General features: G+C 44.4%; 1 protein-coding gene across 1 annotated transcript in view; it reads right to left on the bottom strand.

Annotated features, from left to right (window-relative positions):
* The window catches only part of LOC111964527 (dynamin-1-like), a 93,469-nt gene that overhangs the window by 50,119 nt on the left and 27,700 nt on the right, over positions 1 to 15,650 (bottom strand). Inside the window, 10 exon segments of the mRNA XM_070443597.1 lie at positions 1,858 to 1,909; positions 2,075 to 2,145; positions 2,688 to 2,774; positions 8,264 to 8,402; positions 10,043 to 10,110; positions 11,327 to 11,376; positions 11,379 to 11,420; positions 11,423 to 11,460; positions 13,747 to 13,889; positions 14,241 to 14,403. Of these exon segments, the coding sequence (XP_070299698.1) occupies positions 1,858 to 1,909; positions 2,075 to 2,145; positions 2,688 to 2,774; positions 8,264 to 8,402; positions 10,043 to 10,110; positions 11,327 to 11,376; positions 11,379 to 11,420; positions 11,423 to 11,460; positions 13,747 to 13,889; positions 14,241 to 14,403 (853 nt within the window).

The following is a 15,650-nucleotide window of genomic DNA, read 5'->3' as shown; positions in this document are numbered from 1 at the left end:
ATGTAGTGAAATAAAGTGTAGAGTAGAGTAGGTATATGAGTAGAGTAGAAAGTGTTAAAGTAGAGTAGAATAGTGTAGAGTAAGATAGTGTAGAGTAGAGGGTAGAATAGAGTAGAATAGTGTAGAGCAGAGTAGTGTAGAGTAGAGTAAGTAGAAAATAGTAGTAGAGTAGAATAGTTGTAGAAGTAGATAGAGTAGAATAATGTAGACATGTAGAGAATAGGTCTTAGAATAGTGTAGGTAGAGTAGGAGTAGAGTAGAATAGAATAGTGTGAGAGTAGAGTAAATAGTGTAGAGTAGAATGTTAGAAGTGTAGAGTAGAAAGTGTAGAGTAGAATAGAGTATAGAGTAGAATAGTGTAGAGATAGGTAGAGTACGAATGTTAAGTAGTAGTTAGATAGAGTAGAATGTGTAGAATAGAGTAGTGTAGAATAGAGTGAATAGTGGTAAGAGTGTAATATGGGCTGAGAGAAGAGACGAGGAGGGGTTTAAAGAGAGAATAAGAGGAGACAGAGTAGTGTATAGTGATGTTCCCTCTTTATAAATGGCTTTGTTTTAACTGGTCTTAAGTTGAGATCTGCGATAGGGTAAAACAGCACCACTGGCCTCCCCTGCACATTTGTTATTGTTTTAATTTAGAGGAAATGAGCATCCAGCTTCATGGTAAGAGAAAATCATAGTGCATGCTGTGCTGTTCTATTCGCCGTGCAATGATGTGTTTTAGATGTCCGAGGGAAAACACATTGTTCGTTGTTTGAAGTAATGTCTTCGTTGTTGTATATTTGCAACGGGACAGTTTCCACTGATATGGTGGAATGAGAAAAAACTGGCTGCTCCGCACATTAAAGCTAAAGTCTCCATCTCTCTGGGATCTGCTGTTATTGAGAACACATGGCTGACTTCTTTATCTGGTTCAAGGCTAAGACTAGGGGTTGAACTGGCTATCCAAACTCTTTCTCCGTCAAACACTAAGGCTAGGGGATGACTGGCTATCCAAACTCCTTTTCTCCGTCTATCTCATGCTGGTTTCTAATGGGAGATGAGCAGCACTAGCTGGGTACTTTTCTATTGTTTTGGATGGGAGCACTGCCTGGAGGAGGGAGGGAGCTGAGGAAAGAAGCCCCAGAGAGCTCCCTAGCCACCTGTCCATCTACAGTAATGAGAAGCTCTTACCACACACACACATTCTAACAAACACAGAACCACACACACATTCTAACGCACACACATACTAACACACTCCCAAAGAAACACGCATACGCAAGCACGCACCCGCACTAACACACACACTCTCTACTCACCATGATTTCATCCTGCTAAAGCAGAACAGGTGTAGCAATAGAGGTGAAGAAAAAAAGACAACAGAAAGAGAAATCACTCAGAAGAAACAGAGGAAAACAGAGATAGTGTGGGAACACAACACAACTAACACACAGTACTACTAAAGAATAACAAAGCCAAGGAACAGTAGAATTTATTAGAGAACAAATGGAGAAGTAATACAAACTCACTCAAAACTGCACTCACTTGGAGCCATAATCTGGTTTGGGAATAGCTCAACATGGGCCTAGGACTAGGGTTGCAAAATTCTTGGAACTTTCAATAAATTCTCTGGGTTTCCTGGAATCCAGGTTGGAGATTTCCTGATTTCCTGCTTATTTCTTCATGATTCCAGGAATCCTCCAACCAGGATTTTTGGAAGTTGAAAGTTATTGAAAGTTATCCAGAATGTTGCCACTCTACCTAGAACCTTGCATCTTGGGCCATTACAATGCTTTCTGAACAGCCCATCAGAACAAAAATCATAGTGAATGTACTGTAAGACTATCTGTAGGTGCTGTCCTGTGCCTATAGTACCTTGTTGCCAGGTTGCTTCTTCTGGGCCACCTGGCTGCTCCTCTGCTGAGCACTACAGGGGTAAACATAATCATAGGTTAGATTGGTACACACACCTAAACACAGGAATCATTAGTACATCAGGGTAGGTCAGAGTTCACAGACTGTACTGTGTCTATACTGGGATGTTTGTTCTAATCCACTGTATCAGAACAGAGGTCAAGAGGGTGACACTCACTTGGCAAAGCCAATGAAGTCCTCATGGTTGGTGTTCATGTAGGCCAGCTCAATGTCAATCAGCAGCATCACCTAGATGGAGGGACACACATCAGGAGTTATTAGAGTTAGGATTAAACATAAGAGTTTGAATTGGGAAGATAGTCACTGGTCTAGTGGAAACCCCCGCAGGCCCTTGGGGCCCACCCGCTCGTCATCTCACACCCATCTCTAAATTGTATTACTTTTTTAAACAAATCATTTTGACAGCAACCCTCCTTTTTAATCTCCACGTGTTGTAAGTGAAGTGTTTGTGTTGTCCATTCTACCTGGTAGTAGTCGCTTTTTTAGGACGGGGCCCAAACTCCAAACTTTGCAGTGGTCCAGAGAAACTGCACTACGCCAGTGAAAATAGTGTGTGTGTGCGTGTGTGTATGTGTGTGTGTGAGAGAGAAAGAAAGAGTGTGAGTGTGCACGTGTTTGAGTGTGCGTGTGTGTGAGACAGTGTGAGTGTGAGTGTGTGTGTGCGTGCGCGTGTGTGCGTGTGCGTGTGTGCGTGTGTGTGTGTGTGTGCGCGCGTGTGCGTGCGTGTGCGTGTGCGTGTGCATGTGTGTGTGTGTGTGTGTGCGTGTCACCTGGTCCTTGGTGCGACTCTCGCGGTCTCGGATATGCTGGGTGACAATCTTGTCCATCTCCTCCCTCAGCATGGGGTACTGAGCCAGCTGTGGGTACAGGACAGCACAGGGCACACCGTGTGGGTAGGGAGGCACAGTTCAGACACGGACCAGACATAAAGCACAGCCAACACAGCCAACACAGCCAAACACACACACTCAAGCACTAACAGCACAAAAACATACAGTGCACGCACAACAAGAGCACAGCACTGCCCTAGTCACAACAATGTAAGTTAATCACTGTTAATATTGGCTTTTCTTAGTGTGTCCATCTTTCCACAAGGGGTTAATCAAATTACAAGTAAATGAATAGTGCAAAGTCTGTATTACTGCCATAAAACACTAAACAGTCTTCTGCCCAACAAATAGTCTTCTCCCCAATAACACATTATTTTCCTGGCACACTACGGCCTTTTTCCATGTGTTCTTTGTAAACACACCAATACAGCAGACACACAACTGAATCACTGAGTCTGGTGGGAGGAAAGCCAACTGAATCACAGAGTCTGGTGGGAGGAAAGCCAACTGAATCACAGAGTCTGTTGGGAGGAAAGCCAACTGAATCACAGAGTCTGTTGGGAGGAAAGCCAACTGAATCACAGAGTCTGGTAGAGGAAAGCCAACTGAATCAACGAGTCTGTTGGAGGAAAGCCAACTGAAATCACAGAGTCTGTTGGGAGGAAAGCCAACTGAATCACAGAGTCTGTTGGGGGAGAAAGCCAACTGAATCACAGAGTCTTGGTGGGAGGAAAGCCCAACTGAATGACAGAGTCTGTTGGGAGGAAAGCCAACTGAATCACAGAGTCTGTTGGGAGGAAAGCCAACTGAATCACAGAGTCTGGTGGGAGGGAGGAAAGCCAACTGAAATCACAGTGAAATAAAATAAGCTGACGTCTGGCAAGTTACAATGCATCCTTTGCGTTGGCTGTTCAAGGTTACAGGATCACATTGGAATCAATGAGATCCTTCTCTTCTATCGTTTGATTTATCACTTCCTGGCATGGGCCCAAATACACAGTAGGCGACATTGAGCTCTTTAAGGCTTATTCATATGTATAGACAGAGAGCCATGTCATTGACGCCTATTATATAACAGTATTAGTGTCTTCCTTCTGTACTGTCGTCTAAAGTCCTGGTGACTTATTGTACACTGGTTCTTTAGCTTTGATGAAACCATTGCAGGGCTATTTCACATACTGTGCTATAATGCCATGTCGGGCTATCACTAATACAGATGTAGGGTCTTAATTTGAAGACCAATTAACCAATGTGTCGTTGTAAAGAAGCATTGCAACGTTCACGTCCACAACATAGTTGCAGCACAGCCAGTTAGGAATGTTCTGTTTGACAGAGATGCATTGTAAAAAGTACATCGATATATAATAACTCATACAAACAGGGTATGGGCAGCATCCAGGAAGATTTTTACACACAAACACACACACACAATGCATGGGGAGCAGGGGGGAGGACGAGGAGAGAGAGTGGAAAAGGGCAGAAAGACCTCTTGTGGATTTTCTGTTTTATGGTCTTGATAAAATCCCCAAGAGGGCTCTTTTACATTTTTTCAAAGATTTGCTTGAAGAATAAACAAGACGGTGAGAGGTTAGAAGACAATAAGAGATGTAGAAGACAATAAAGAGAGGGAGAAAGAGAGAGAAACAGAGAGAGATAGATGTTGTGGGTAGAGCTGTTAGTTGAGATGCTGAGACACAACTGCACCACCTGCAACAGCACTAGTTACTACAACAGATCAAATCATATCGACAGACACGGGGATGGAAGTGAGTAGAATCGACTAGAGGAACTCAATCAGATGACAGAATCGGAGACTGAGAGGACGTCACAAAGATACAGTATTGCTCACTGAGGAGAAAACACACAAATGCTGGTTACGATGGAAACTTGGGACAATTAGATCAATTGTCTATTTTGGCCAATCAAAAACAAAACAGAATAAAAACGACTGTTTGAATAGAAATAGAATGACAAAAAACCAACATGGGAGTTAAATATCATGGTAAGACCATAGTAAGGATAGACCGATAGTCTGCTGGACTAATGTGTTAGATGCCACATCTAAAAAAAAAAAGTGAGCACAGAATGATCCATAGTCTCAGTCCTACTATATTCAGACTATCAATGTGAAAGCGATTCATATTGTTCACCGGGGTTGTACTGACTACATAACATATTCCTGAGTGCACACAGGAGATAGATAGTGAAGTGTGACAGAAAGCTATCCGTATCACACATCTAGAGAAGATGACGTTTAATCAATAGTAGTGTGCACAGTTAGGTGTCTCCTATTGAAAATAAACGACATACTGCGCATTCAGAAAGTATTCACAACACTTTTCCACATTTTGTTGTGTTACAAAGTGGGTACAGAGATGGAGTAGTCATTTAAAAATTATTTGAAATGCTATTATTGCACACAAAGTGAGTCCATGCACATTGTTACTCCTGAACTTATTTACGCTTGCCATAACAAAAGGGTTGAATACTTATTTACTCAAGACATTTACATTTCAGCTTCTCATTTTTAATTAATTTGTAAACATTTGTAAAAACATAATTCCACTTTGACATTATGTAGATCAGTGACACAAAATATAAATTTAATCCATTTTAAATTCAGGCTGTAACACAACAAAAAGTGGAAAAAGTCAAGGGGTGTGAATACTTTCTGAAGGCACTGTATCTAGCTTACCATGACAATACATGTTTGAATGCTTTCATGTGTTGAAAGGACTCGTCTTTTGACCGCAAGTGACCTACCATCTGTCTTTTGCATTTGCCAAGCTTACAAAGTCAGTACACAGTAAATAAATGTCACTGTATATTGTCACTGGTGGGTGAGTTGACTCTGCTTTGAAAAAATGGCAGTCTGTCTTCTGAGTCAGACACAGTATTCATCATTTTTAGGATACCATCATTGCATAAATGGAATGGCATGTTTGAAGACAAAAAATATTTAAATCTGCTATGTAGCTGGCTAAGAGCCAACACCGAGTCTTGTTCTTTGTCATTTGGAAACAAATATGTAAGAGGGGCAGGCACATTTTCAGATAAACTTCAAACACTAATATCACACCATGGAGAGGAGGAGAAGAGAAAACTGTGGAATAAGGAGTATGAACGAAGAGACTGACTGACAAAGACAAACTATGAAATGATTTCTTAGCTGTGTGGCTTACTGTGCATTCTATAACGGGAACGTATACACTACTGGTCAAAAGTTTTAGAACACCTACTCATTCAAGGGTTTTTCTTTATTTTTACTATTTTCTACATTGTAGAATAATAGTGAAGACATCAAAACTACAAAATAGCACATATGGAATCATGTAGTAACCAAAAACGTGTTAAACAAATCAAAATATATTTTATATTTGAGATTCTTCAAATAGCCACCCTTTGCCTTGACGACAGCTTTGCACATTCTTGGCATTCTCTCAACCAGCTTCATGAGGTAGTAACCTGGAATGCATTTAAATCAACAGGTGTGCCTTCTTAAAAATGTATTTGTGGAATTTCTTTCCTTAATGCATTTAAGCCAATCAGTTGTGTTGTGACAAAGTAGGGGGGTAAAGTGTTTAACACTTTTTTGGTTACTACATTATTCAATTTGTGTTATTTCATAGTTTTGATGTCTTCACTATTATTCTACAATTAAGAAAATAGCAAAAATAAAGAAAACCCCTTGAATGAGTAGGTGCCATGGCTACACTCATTTTTGTATCACTCAGCATCTGTCCTTATAAGTAGTAAAAAAAAAACTAAAATATTCTCATAACTTCAAAGAACTATCAACTGGTTATCATAAATAATTTGCCTCTTATTCGACCAAACAGAAAGCATATAGCTACAACACTAACCACTATGCTCATCTAAGATAGATAAATTATTTTAATTGTCTCATTTGCTTCCTTTTTGTAGTCCAGCCATCGGTCTATCCCTACCTCTAAGAATGACGTAAGTCAGACTCCGAACGTGGCTCGGTTCCTTGGTTACCTTGTCACTACACTTTCGTATGGTGGAGGTGAGTTCGCTCACTACCATATCTATACACTTCAGTGAGGGTTCCTTCAGCTTTTGGATCTGCTTTTTCACTATGGCTTCAAAGGCCAGGTCAGGAGTGAACAGGCCCGTCCTGTAGAGAGGAGTTGGTGACGGGAGAGAGAGTGAGAGTGAGAGAGAGAGAGAAGAGAAGAGAGAGGGAGAACTAAGAGACATGACAGAGAGAGAGAGAGAGAACTAAGATAATCCACAGGGATAGAGAGCAGGTCAAAGCAGAGAGAGAGATAGTGAGGCGAAAGAATAACACAAGAGGGCCACACGGAGAAGGAGAGAACGTATAAGGAGGGAAAAAAGAGGGATGATAGATTGAGAGACAGATGAAAAAGAGGGGATAGTGACAGGTCAGGGGGAGGTGGGTAAACAGTAAAGAGGGAATAAAAGACAAGTGAGACATTTGGTTTCCCTTGAAGCCATTCTAAAGAGGCCAGGGCTGAGGTCTATCCCTCCATCCCTCCATCCCTCCATCCCTCCATCCCTCCATCCAGAGAGAGAGAGAGAGAGAGAGAGAATACAGCCTGCACCACTCCACCGGCCAACAGCTCTGAGTTATGAGCCATGCCAGACCGTAGCTGTGCACCCAACACCCCAGACGAAGCACCTTGCTCTTCCTCTCTACCTGACCCCAAATCTTCGTCCTCTTCTCCCTATCTCCATCTATCCCCCAGCTGACCACACAGAGCAGGGTCACAGCATTTGTTATTCCACTGTCCCAGTCACTGTGGTCAGGCCACATTCCATAACATGGCCTGGTCACAGTGGAATTAAGACCACTGGTATTAAGACCACTGGGGCCCTTTTGGCTGAGTGTGGCCCTAAAGGGCCCTCTAAAGCTGTCATTGGCCCTTGGTAATCATCCAGATCTTCACATTGTCATGGCTCCTGTCTGCTGCAGGTGCACAGCCTCCGGTCTCACAAGCAGGAAGTCTGGATGCTGAGGTCAACCAACATGGCTGCCAGGGACAACAGCGGAGTGACACTTTGATGTGACACTCAAGGCATTGAAAATGATTTTCCACTGCTAAAAGGAACTCAGTCACCTGTGACTTAACAGAACTTAAACATCTTGAGATGTGTTAATTTGACCGTTAATTTGATTCTGAATGTTAATTTGATCATTTCCATCCTTACTCTTGTGTCTAAAGTTGCTACCCTTGACATGTAGCCACATAGCAGCAACTCGGCAGCATCCAGACCCCTTCTATACCCAGCACAGTTCTCTAACATGGCCATGCGATGGCCACTCTGCCCAGCCACCCCATCCAAAGCGGTAGGCAGGCAGTCCCTCACAATACCCCAACTACCCCAGTACGCCCCCTACTGTCCCAACCCGGGAAAACAGGGTATGGAAAACGAGGCGGTGCGGTGATACGATAACAGGGATGACATAGCAGAAGGTTTTGGTGGGAGGGAGAGATGAAACCATAGTGTCGCTCTCCACCATGTGCGTTTACCTTCTGAGTACACTGCCTAACGGTATTGACTAGCTCAGAAATGACCATGTCCACACATTTCTGGCAGGGCTCTTTGATCTTGCCGATCTGCCTTTTCACAATGGTCTCAAAGGCCATGTCCGGGGTGAAGAGGCCAGTTCTGCCCGGTAGAGAGAAAAGGAGCGACAGGTTCAAAAAAGAGGGAAACAGAGAAAGAAGGAGGAAGAGGAGGAGGAAGTCAGGCAGAGAGAATAGTGTTAATTGAAAATAAATTCCTCCTCCCAAACCCCTTCCACATAAAGCATAAAGAAGAAACATGCACAGCAAGATAAAGACAGATAATACATTTCAACAAAAAACAGTATTAAAAACGAAGCTAAATCATCACATCATTGTTTGGGGGAAATATTGAGCTCGTTCAAATGTGCTGATATGTTTAAAGGTGCTGATAAAAGCACAACTGAACTTAAAGAACACAACTTTTATGATTATTACTATACAGCAGGGATCATCAACTAGATTCAGCTGTGGGATGATGTCTTCTTGAGCGGATGGTCAGGGGGCCAGAACAGAATTACTAATTATTTGTACACTGCAAATTGACCGCAAGAAGCCCAAACAGATATAACATTTTGAAAAACATAACCATTTCAAACCTCGCTTACATTTGTATACGATCACATACAGTATACCTCTCTTTTGTGTGGGAGTACTTTGGAACATGTATCCTAAATAAAAATCTAATTTGCTGGTGTTTTTACAGTCTCTTATGTCTCCCCCAACCCAGCAAAAATGTATGATAACTTTTCAGTCATCTTTGGGGGGGCAAATAAAATCATTTGTGTCGCCAGTTGGATAACCCTGCTATAAAGTATGTGAATAGTTTTGCCCACATATTACAGCATATGACTCATCCAGATTCCATTACTATTGGAATCCCTATACCACTACAACATAATGAATGTGTCTCAATTCTCTTGAATGGTTTCCATTCACCATTCCCCCTCCTTCAGAACCACTGACCGGGTAGAGCTCACCCTCATTGTCAGAACAGGTTTGCAGCCATTTTGCTTTCACAAAGGAAATGTGACAAGGAAATGCAGACAAATAGCAATACTGTTCCAAGCTCAAGCAAATTTAGATTTTGTAGCTTTTCTGAGGGAAACTGTATACACTAAGCAAAAATAATTGTTCATAGTTTAAGTTAGTTTGTTTTCTTGGCAGTAGGTCACCAGGATCATGTATTCTGCTACATGGCTCAAACCATCCCCTGTTCTTGAAGCCTTCCTTCTAGCTTCACTGTGGGAGGTTGAGTGCGAGGAAGAAACACAGAGGGGACTTTCAACAGGTTCACTTCAACAGGTTCACTTCCTGAATAGCAATGACGTCACTGTCGGATTCTGATTTATATCACTCTGGGACCTACGTAAAAGACAGGACGTTGTCATGGGACGGGTAAAAAGTGAGCTAGGTCCCACGTGACTGGCATATCAGGCTAGGGCTTCAACAGACAGACACTCATACATACAAGATACAGACAGGTGGACAGGGGGCAGGGCAAGGAGTGAGAGAAAGATACCATCCAACCAGCGGTCACAGATCTAATCACAAATCCCTCCACTTCTGTTTCTGATAACATCAGTATGCGACAGCATGCTGGGTGCATGTCTGCGGTCGGTGTGTCTCGAGGTCTTTGTGATCAGATGGGTGACGGCGATTAGAGTTGGCCTGGCCCACAGAGGCGACCCAGGCGGGCGAGGACAGGGGGAGGGAGAGGGGGATGGGGAAGAAGGACATTGCCTAATGCCGTGGATGTTCTTAATGGCGTAGCTGATCTCCTTGCGAAGCTCCTTTTCGTTAAACTCCATCTGTACGGACACAGAAAGGACACACACACACGCGCGTTAAATAGTGAGCACACGCCTCCGACGCACAGCAGATACCACAGAGATAGAGATGGAAGGTCCCTTGTATCCATTGAGTGGCTCTGAACATCAAACAGAATATTCTTCACAGGAGCACATTTACAACAACAACAAACCTTCAGACTAAGTACTAACACTGCTTAGTTATTCCATTCAGTCTGACACCTATGTTAATCATTTGATATGACACAGCTATACCATGAGTGTATGATGACAGACAGTCTGACTGTGCGATGTTTAACGACTGAGACTGTAGTCTGGCCCCAGCAGGCCCAGATCCTGTGGCCAAGGCCAAACAGAATGTTTTACTGTGAAGGGAGGGAGGAGGGAGGGAGGGAGGGAGGGAGGGGAGGGAGGGAGGAGAGGGGGAGGGAGGAGGGAGGGAGGGAGGGAAAAATGTTTTCCTCATAAAGTCTCTGGGTTGGGCCTCCCGAGTGGTGCAGTGGTCTAAGGCCTGCATCGCAGTGCTTGAGCCGTAACTACAGACCCAGATTCAATCCCAGGCTGTGTCACAGCCGGCCGTGACCGGAGAGCCAATGAGGCGGCACACAATTGGCCCAGCGTTGTCCAGGTTAGGGGAGGGTTTGGCCGGCCGGGATGTACTTGTCCATCGTGCTCTAGCGACTCCTTTGGCGGGCCGGGATGTCCTTGTCCCATCGCGCTCTATGCGACCCTTTTGGCGGGCCGGGATGTCCTTGTCCCATCGCGCTCTAGCGACTCCTTTTGGCGGGCCGGGATGTCCTTGTCCCATCGCGCTCTAGCGACTCCTTGTGGCGGGCCGGGCGCCTCCAATCTGACTTGGATCGCCAGCAGAACGTTGTTTCACGACACATTGGTGCGGCTGGCTTTCCCGGGTTAGCGCGCATTGTGACAAGAAAGCAGTGCGGCTTGGCAGGTTCGTGTTTCGGGGACGCACGACTCTCGACCTTCGTCTCTGCCGAGTCGCTAGGGGAGTTGCAGGCGATGAGAACAAGACTACCATTGGATATAAACGAATTGGGGAGAAAAAGGGTCAAAGTAAAAAATATACTACGAATTATAATTATAAAATTATAATAAGATCTCTGGGTTGGGTCGATCCACAGCCCTGTCTGTCTCAAGAGTTAGGAGCGCGGGGCCCTGGTAAGAGACACACACACATACACTACAGTACACACACCTTGACCAGCTCGAAGGGGAAGCGCTCGTGGAAGATGCGGTTGATCTTGGTCCGCCTGACAGCTCTGCTGTGTCGATCTGATCCCCAGAGCCTCGATACGCTTCTCAAAGTCTACTGAGAACTGCTGCACCATCCTGGAGAGTAAAGGATACAGGGATAAGAGTCTACTGAGAACTGCTGCACCATCCTGGAGAGTAAGGATACAGGGATAAGAGTCTACTGAGAACTGCTGCACCATCCTGGAGAGTAAAGGATACAGGGATAAGGAGTTAGACGTGTGTGTGTGTGTGTCAAATCAAATTTTATTTGTCACATGAGCCGAATACAACAGGTTAGCATTTCACCTTACTGTGAAATGCTTACTTGCAAGCCCTTAACCAACAATGCAGTTCAAGAATATAGTTAAGAAAATATTTACTAAATAAAGTAAAAATCAAATCATATCAAAAAGTAACATAAGAAAATGACATCAACAAAAAAATTACAACAACAACGAGGCTATATACAGTGGGGAGAACAAGTATTTGATACACTGACAATTTTGCAGGTTTTCCTACTTACAAAGCATGTAGAGGTCTGTAATTTTTATCATAGGTACACTTCAACTGTGAGAGAAGGAATCTAAAACAAAAATCCAGAAAATCACATTGTATGATTTTTAAGTAATTAATTTGCATTTTATTGCATGAACATAAGTATTTGATACATCAGAAAGCAGAACTGAATATTTGGTACAGAAACCTTAGTTTGCAATTACAGAGATCATACGTTTCCTGTAGTTCTTGAACAGGGTTTGCACATCACTGCAGCAGGGATTTTGGCCCACTCCTCCATACAGACCTTCTCCGATCCTTCAGGTTTCGGGGCTGTCGGCTGGCAATACGGACTTCGGCTCCTCCAAAAGATTTTCCTATTGGTTCAGGTCTGGAGACTGGCTAGGCCACTCACGGACCTTGAGAGCTCTTACGGAGCCACTCCTAGTTGCCTGGCTGTGGTGTTTCGGGTCGTTGTCATGCTGGAAGAACCCAGCCACGACCCATCTTCAATGCTCTTACTGAGGGAGGAGGTGTTGTTGGTCAATGCTCGCGATACATGGCCCCATCCATCCTCCCCAATACGGTGCGTCGTCCTGTCCCCTTTGCAGAAAAGCATCCCCAAAGAATGAGTTTCCACCTCCATGCTTCACGGTTGGGATGGTGTCTTGGGTTGTACTCATCCTTCTATTCCTCCAAAGACACGGCGAGTGGAGTTAGAGCAAAAAGCTCTATTTTTGTCTCATCAGAACCACATGACCTTCTCACCTTCCTCCTCTGGATCATCCAGATGGTCCATTGGCAAACTTCAGACGGGCCTGGACTCGCGCTGGCTTGAGCAGGGGGACCTTGCGTGCGTCTGCAGGATTTAATCCATGACGGCGTAGTGTGTTACTAATGTTTTCTTTGAGACTGTGGTCCCAGCTCTCTTCAGGTCATTGACCAGGTCCTGCCGTGTAGTTCTGGGCTGATCCTCACATTCCTCATGATCATTGATGCCCCACGAGGTGAGATCTTGCATGGAGCCCCAGACCGAGGGTGATTGACCGTCATCTGAACTTCTTCCATTTTCGAATAATTGTGCCAACAGTTGTTGCCTTCTCACCAAGCTGCTTGGCTATTGTCCTGTAGCCCATCCAGCCTTGTACAGGTCTACAATTTATCCCTGATTGTCCTTACACAGCTCTCTGGTCTTGGCCATTGTGGAGAGGTTGGAGTCTGTGTTGATTGAGTGTGTGGACAGTGTCTTTTATACAGTAACGAGTTCAAACAGGTGCAGTTAATACAGGTAATGGGTGGAGAACAGGAGGGCTTCTTAAAGAAAAACTAACAGGTCTGTGAGAGCCGGAATTCTTACTGGTTGGTAGGTGATCAAATACTTATGTCATGCAATAAAATGCAAATTAATTACTTAAAAATCATACATGTGATTTTCTGGATTTTGTTTAGATTCCGTCTCTCACAGTTGAAGTGTACCTATGATAAAATGACAGACCTCTACATGCTTTGTAAGTAGGAAAACCTGCAAAATCGGCAGTGGTAATCAAATACTTGTTCTCCCCACTGTACAGGTCAGTCGAGGTCATTTGTAAATTGACTATGCATAGATAATAAACAGCAAGTAGCAGCAGTGTAAAAACAAAGGGGGGTGGGGGGGGGGGGCAATGTAAATAGTCTGGGTAGCCATTTGATGAATTGTTCAGCAGTCTTATGGCTTGGGGGTAAAAGCTGTTTAGAAGCCTCTTGGACCTAGACTTGGTGCTCCGGTACCGCTTGGCGTCTGGTAGCAGAGAGAACAGTCTATGACTTGGGTGACTGGAGTCTTTTTTTGTGTGTCTGTGTGTGTGTGCGTGCATGCCATTGTGCGTACTTGTGTGCTCTACTTACTGCAGCAGGGCCTTGGTCTTGCGGGAGGGGTCGTCAGGTCTGAAGTTCTTGTACTCCTCCACCTCCTTCTCTATAGACAGCAGCTGGCTCTGCAGCTTGGCCCGCAGCCCCGGCAGAGTGTCCCGGATGTGATTGGTCAGTTGCTGCAGAGGGCAAGGTCATAAGTGTAGGTTATGACATGCGACAGAAGAGATTACAGTGATCTAGCATACCAGCCTACTACCGTTCTACTCCCTTATCTCTAGTGGATATTATAAACTCGTCGAAAGCATCAAAATGTGTCATGTGGATGGCTCATCTGGTAGAAGACTTCTCTGAAGGCTATAAAAAATAACTGAAAACATACATATTGTGACCGCTAAAATAATATTCCTACTATGCACTTTGGTGATGATTGAGGGATTTGTGTCCCCTCCATACACATACATATACACACACACACACACAAAGGAGGACTTACCTGGTTGAGTGTTTTCTGTAGGTAGGGGACTCACCTGGTTGAGTGTTTTCTGTAGGTAGGGAGTGCCCATGCGTTCAGCCAGGTGTCTGTATCCAGGATGGGTCAGGAAGAACTTCCTCTCTGCAGCCATAGCCGCTGTGATGTCCTTCTTCCCATCTATGTCCTTCTGACTCCTGTTCACCACACCAATGTAACCTGGGACAGAGAGAGAGGTCAGCTGATACTGGACACATCAGGATGCAAAGATAGGCACAATGTTGTTTTGTGGAGAGAAAAAAAGAAAGAAAAGTTTGTTAGGGTAATTATTATTCTTGTTTGTGTGGGTGAGATTTATTTTCTTGTTTGTTTGCCTGTCTGGGTTTATCACACTGGGTAGTGGGCCGAATGAGGAGGGGGGTTCTGGGGGAGGTGTGAAGGGTAATCTGGGGGTCCTTGAAGTTACCCACATCCCTATTGTGGGATGGTTATTTGTAACAGCTGTCGATTGTACTACATGCCTACCTACATATCCTGCTATGACTGAAAACAAATAAAGAATGGCAGCCACATGGGCAAGAGGGATCACATATCCCCATCTAGTTAAGTTTTCTCATGCATTTCTCTGTTAAGCAGTATGTCTTGCTCTATAACCTTTTGGACTGAACGCCAATAGCCTTGTAAATATGCTAGTGGTTTAACATGAGGCCTTCCAACACGGGAGAGTGACAGAAGCAGAGAAGGTAGAGACAAAGGACATGGAAAACGTTCAGAAGCACATGCCTGGGTTCTAACCAAGCGCCAGTGGAAAAACGACACATCAGCGGATTGCATTAGGGTTTCCCACAAATATATTTTATTGCAAAGAAAATAACAGATGTTTTTTCCAGATGTGCCACTGAAATCAAGACATTGTTTTTGTCCGCCTTTCTCTCTCTCCCTCTCTTTTTCTTTTCTTCACTCTCCTGCCAGAGAAATTCTGGAAAATAAGCCTGCTCCACTGCGAAGAGGTGAGACTACTCACACACCACACACACACACACACACCCACACACACACACACACACACACACACACACACACACACACACACACACACACACACACACACACACACCACCACACACCCACACACACACACAACACACACACACAACACCACACAGCACACACACACACACACACCAGACACCTGTCTCAGTGCTTCCCTCTATGTGGTTAATGCTAGTTTGGCTGTTGGCTGCACTGGCAGCAGCCCTGGATAACAGAGGATGGATGTGAAGGAAGAGAGAGAGAGTGGATGAGAGCGAGAGGGAGAGAGAGCAGACGAGAGGACGAAATAGAGCGAGAGGAGAGGAGAGACAGAAGACGGGGACGAGAGAGAGAGAGAGAGAGAGAGAGAGAAGAGAGAGAGAGAGAGAGAGAGAGCAGAGAGAGAGACGAGAGAGAAGAAGAGAGAGAGAGAAGA

The sequence above is a fragment of the Salvelinus sp. IW2-2015 genome, linkage group LG5 (genome assembly GCF_002910315.2).
Source record: "Salvelinus sp. IW2-2015 linkage group LG5, ASM291031v2, whole genome shotgun sequence".
NCBI classification, from domain to species: domain Eukaryota; kingdom Metazoa; phylum Chordata; class Actinopteri; order Salmoniformes; family Salmonidae; genus Salvelinus; species Salvelinus sp. IW2-2015.
This window is presented reverse-complemented; position numbering and strand designations above follow the sequence as displayed.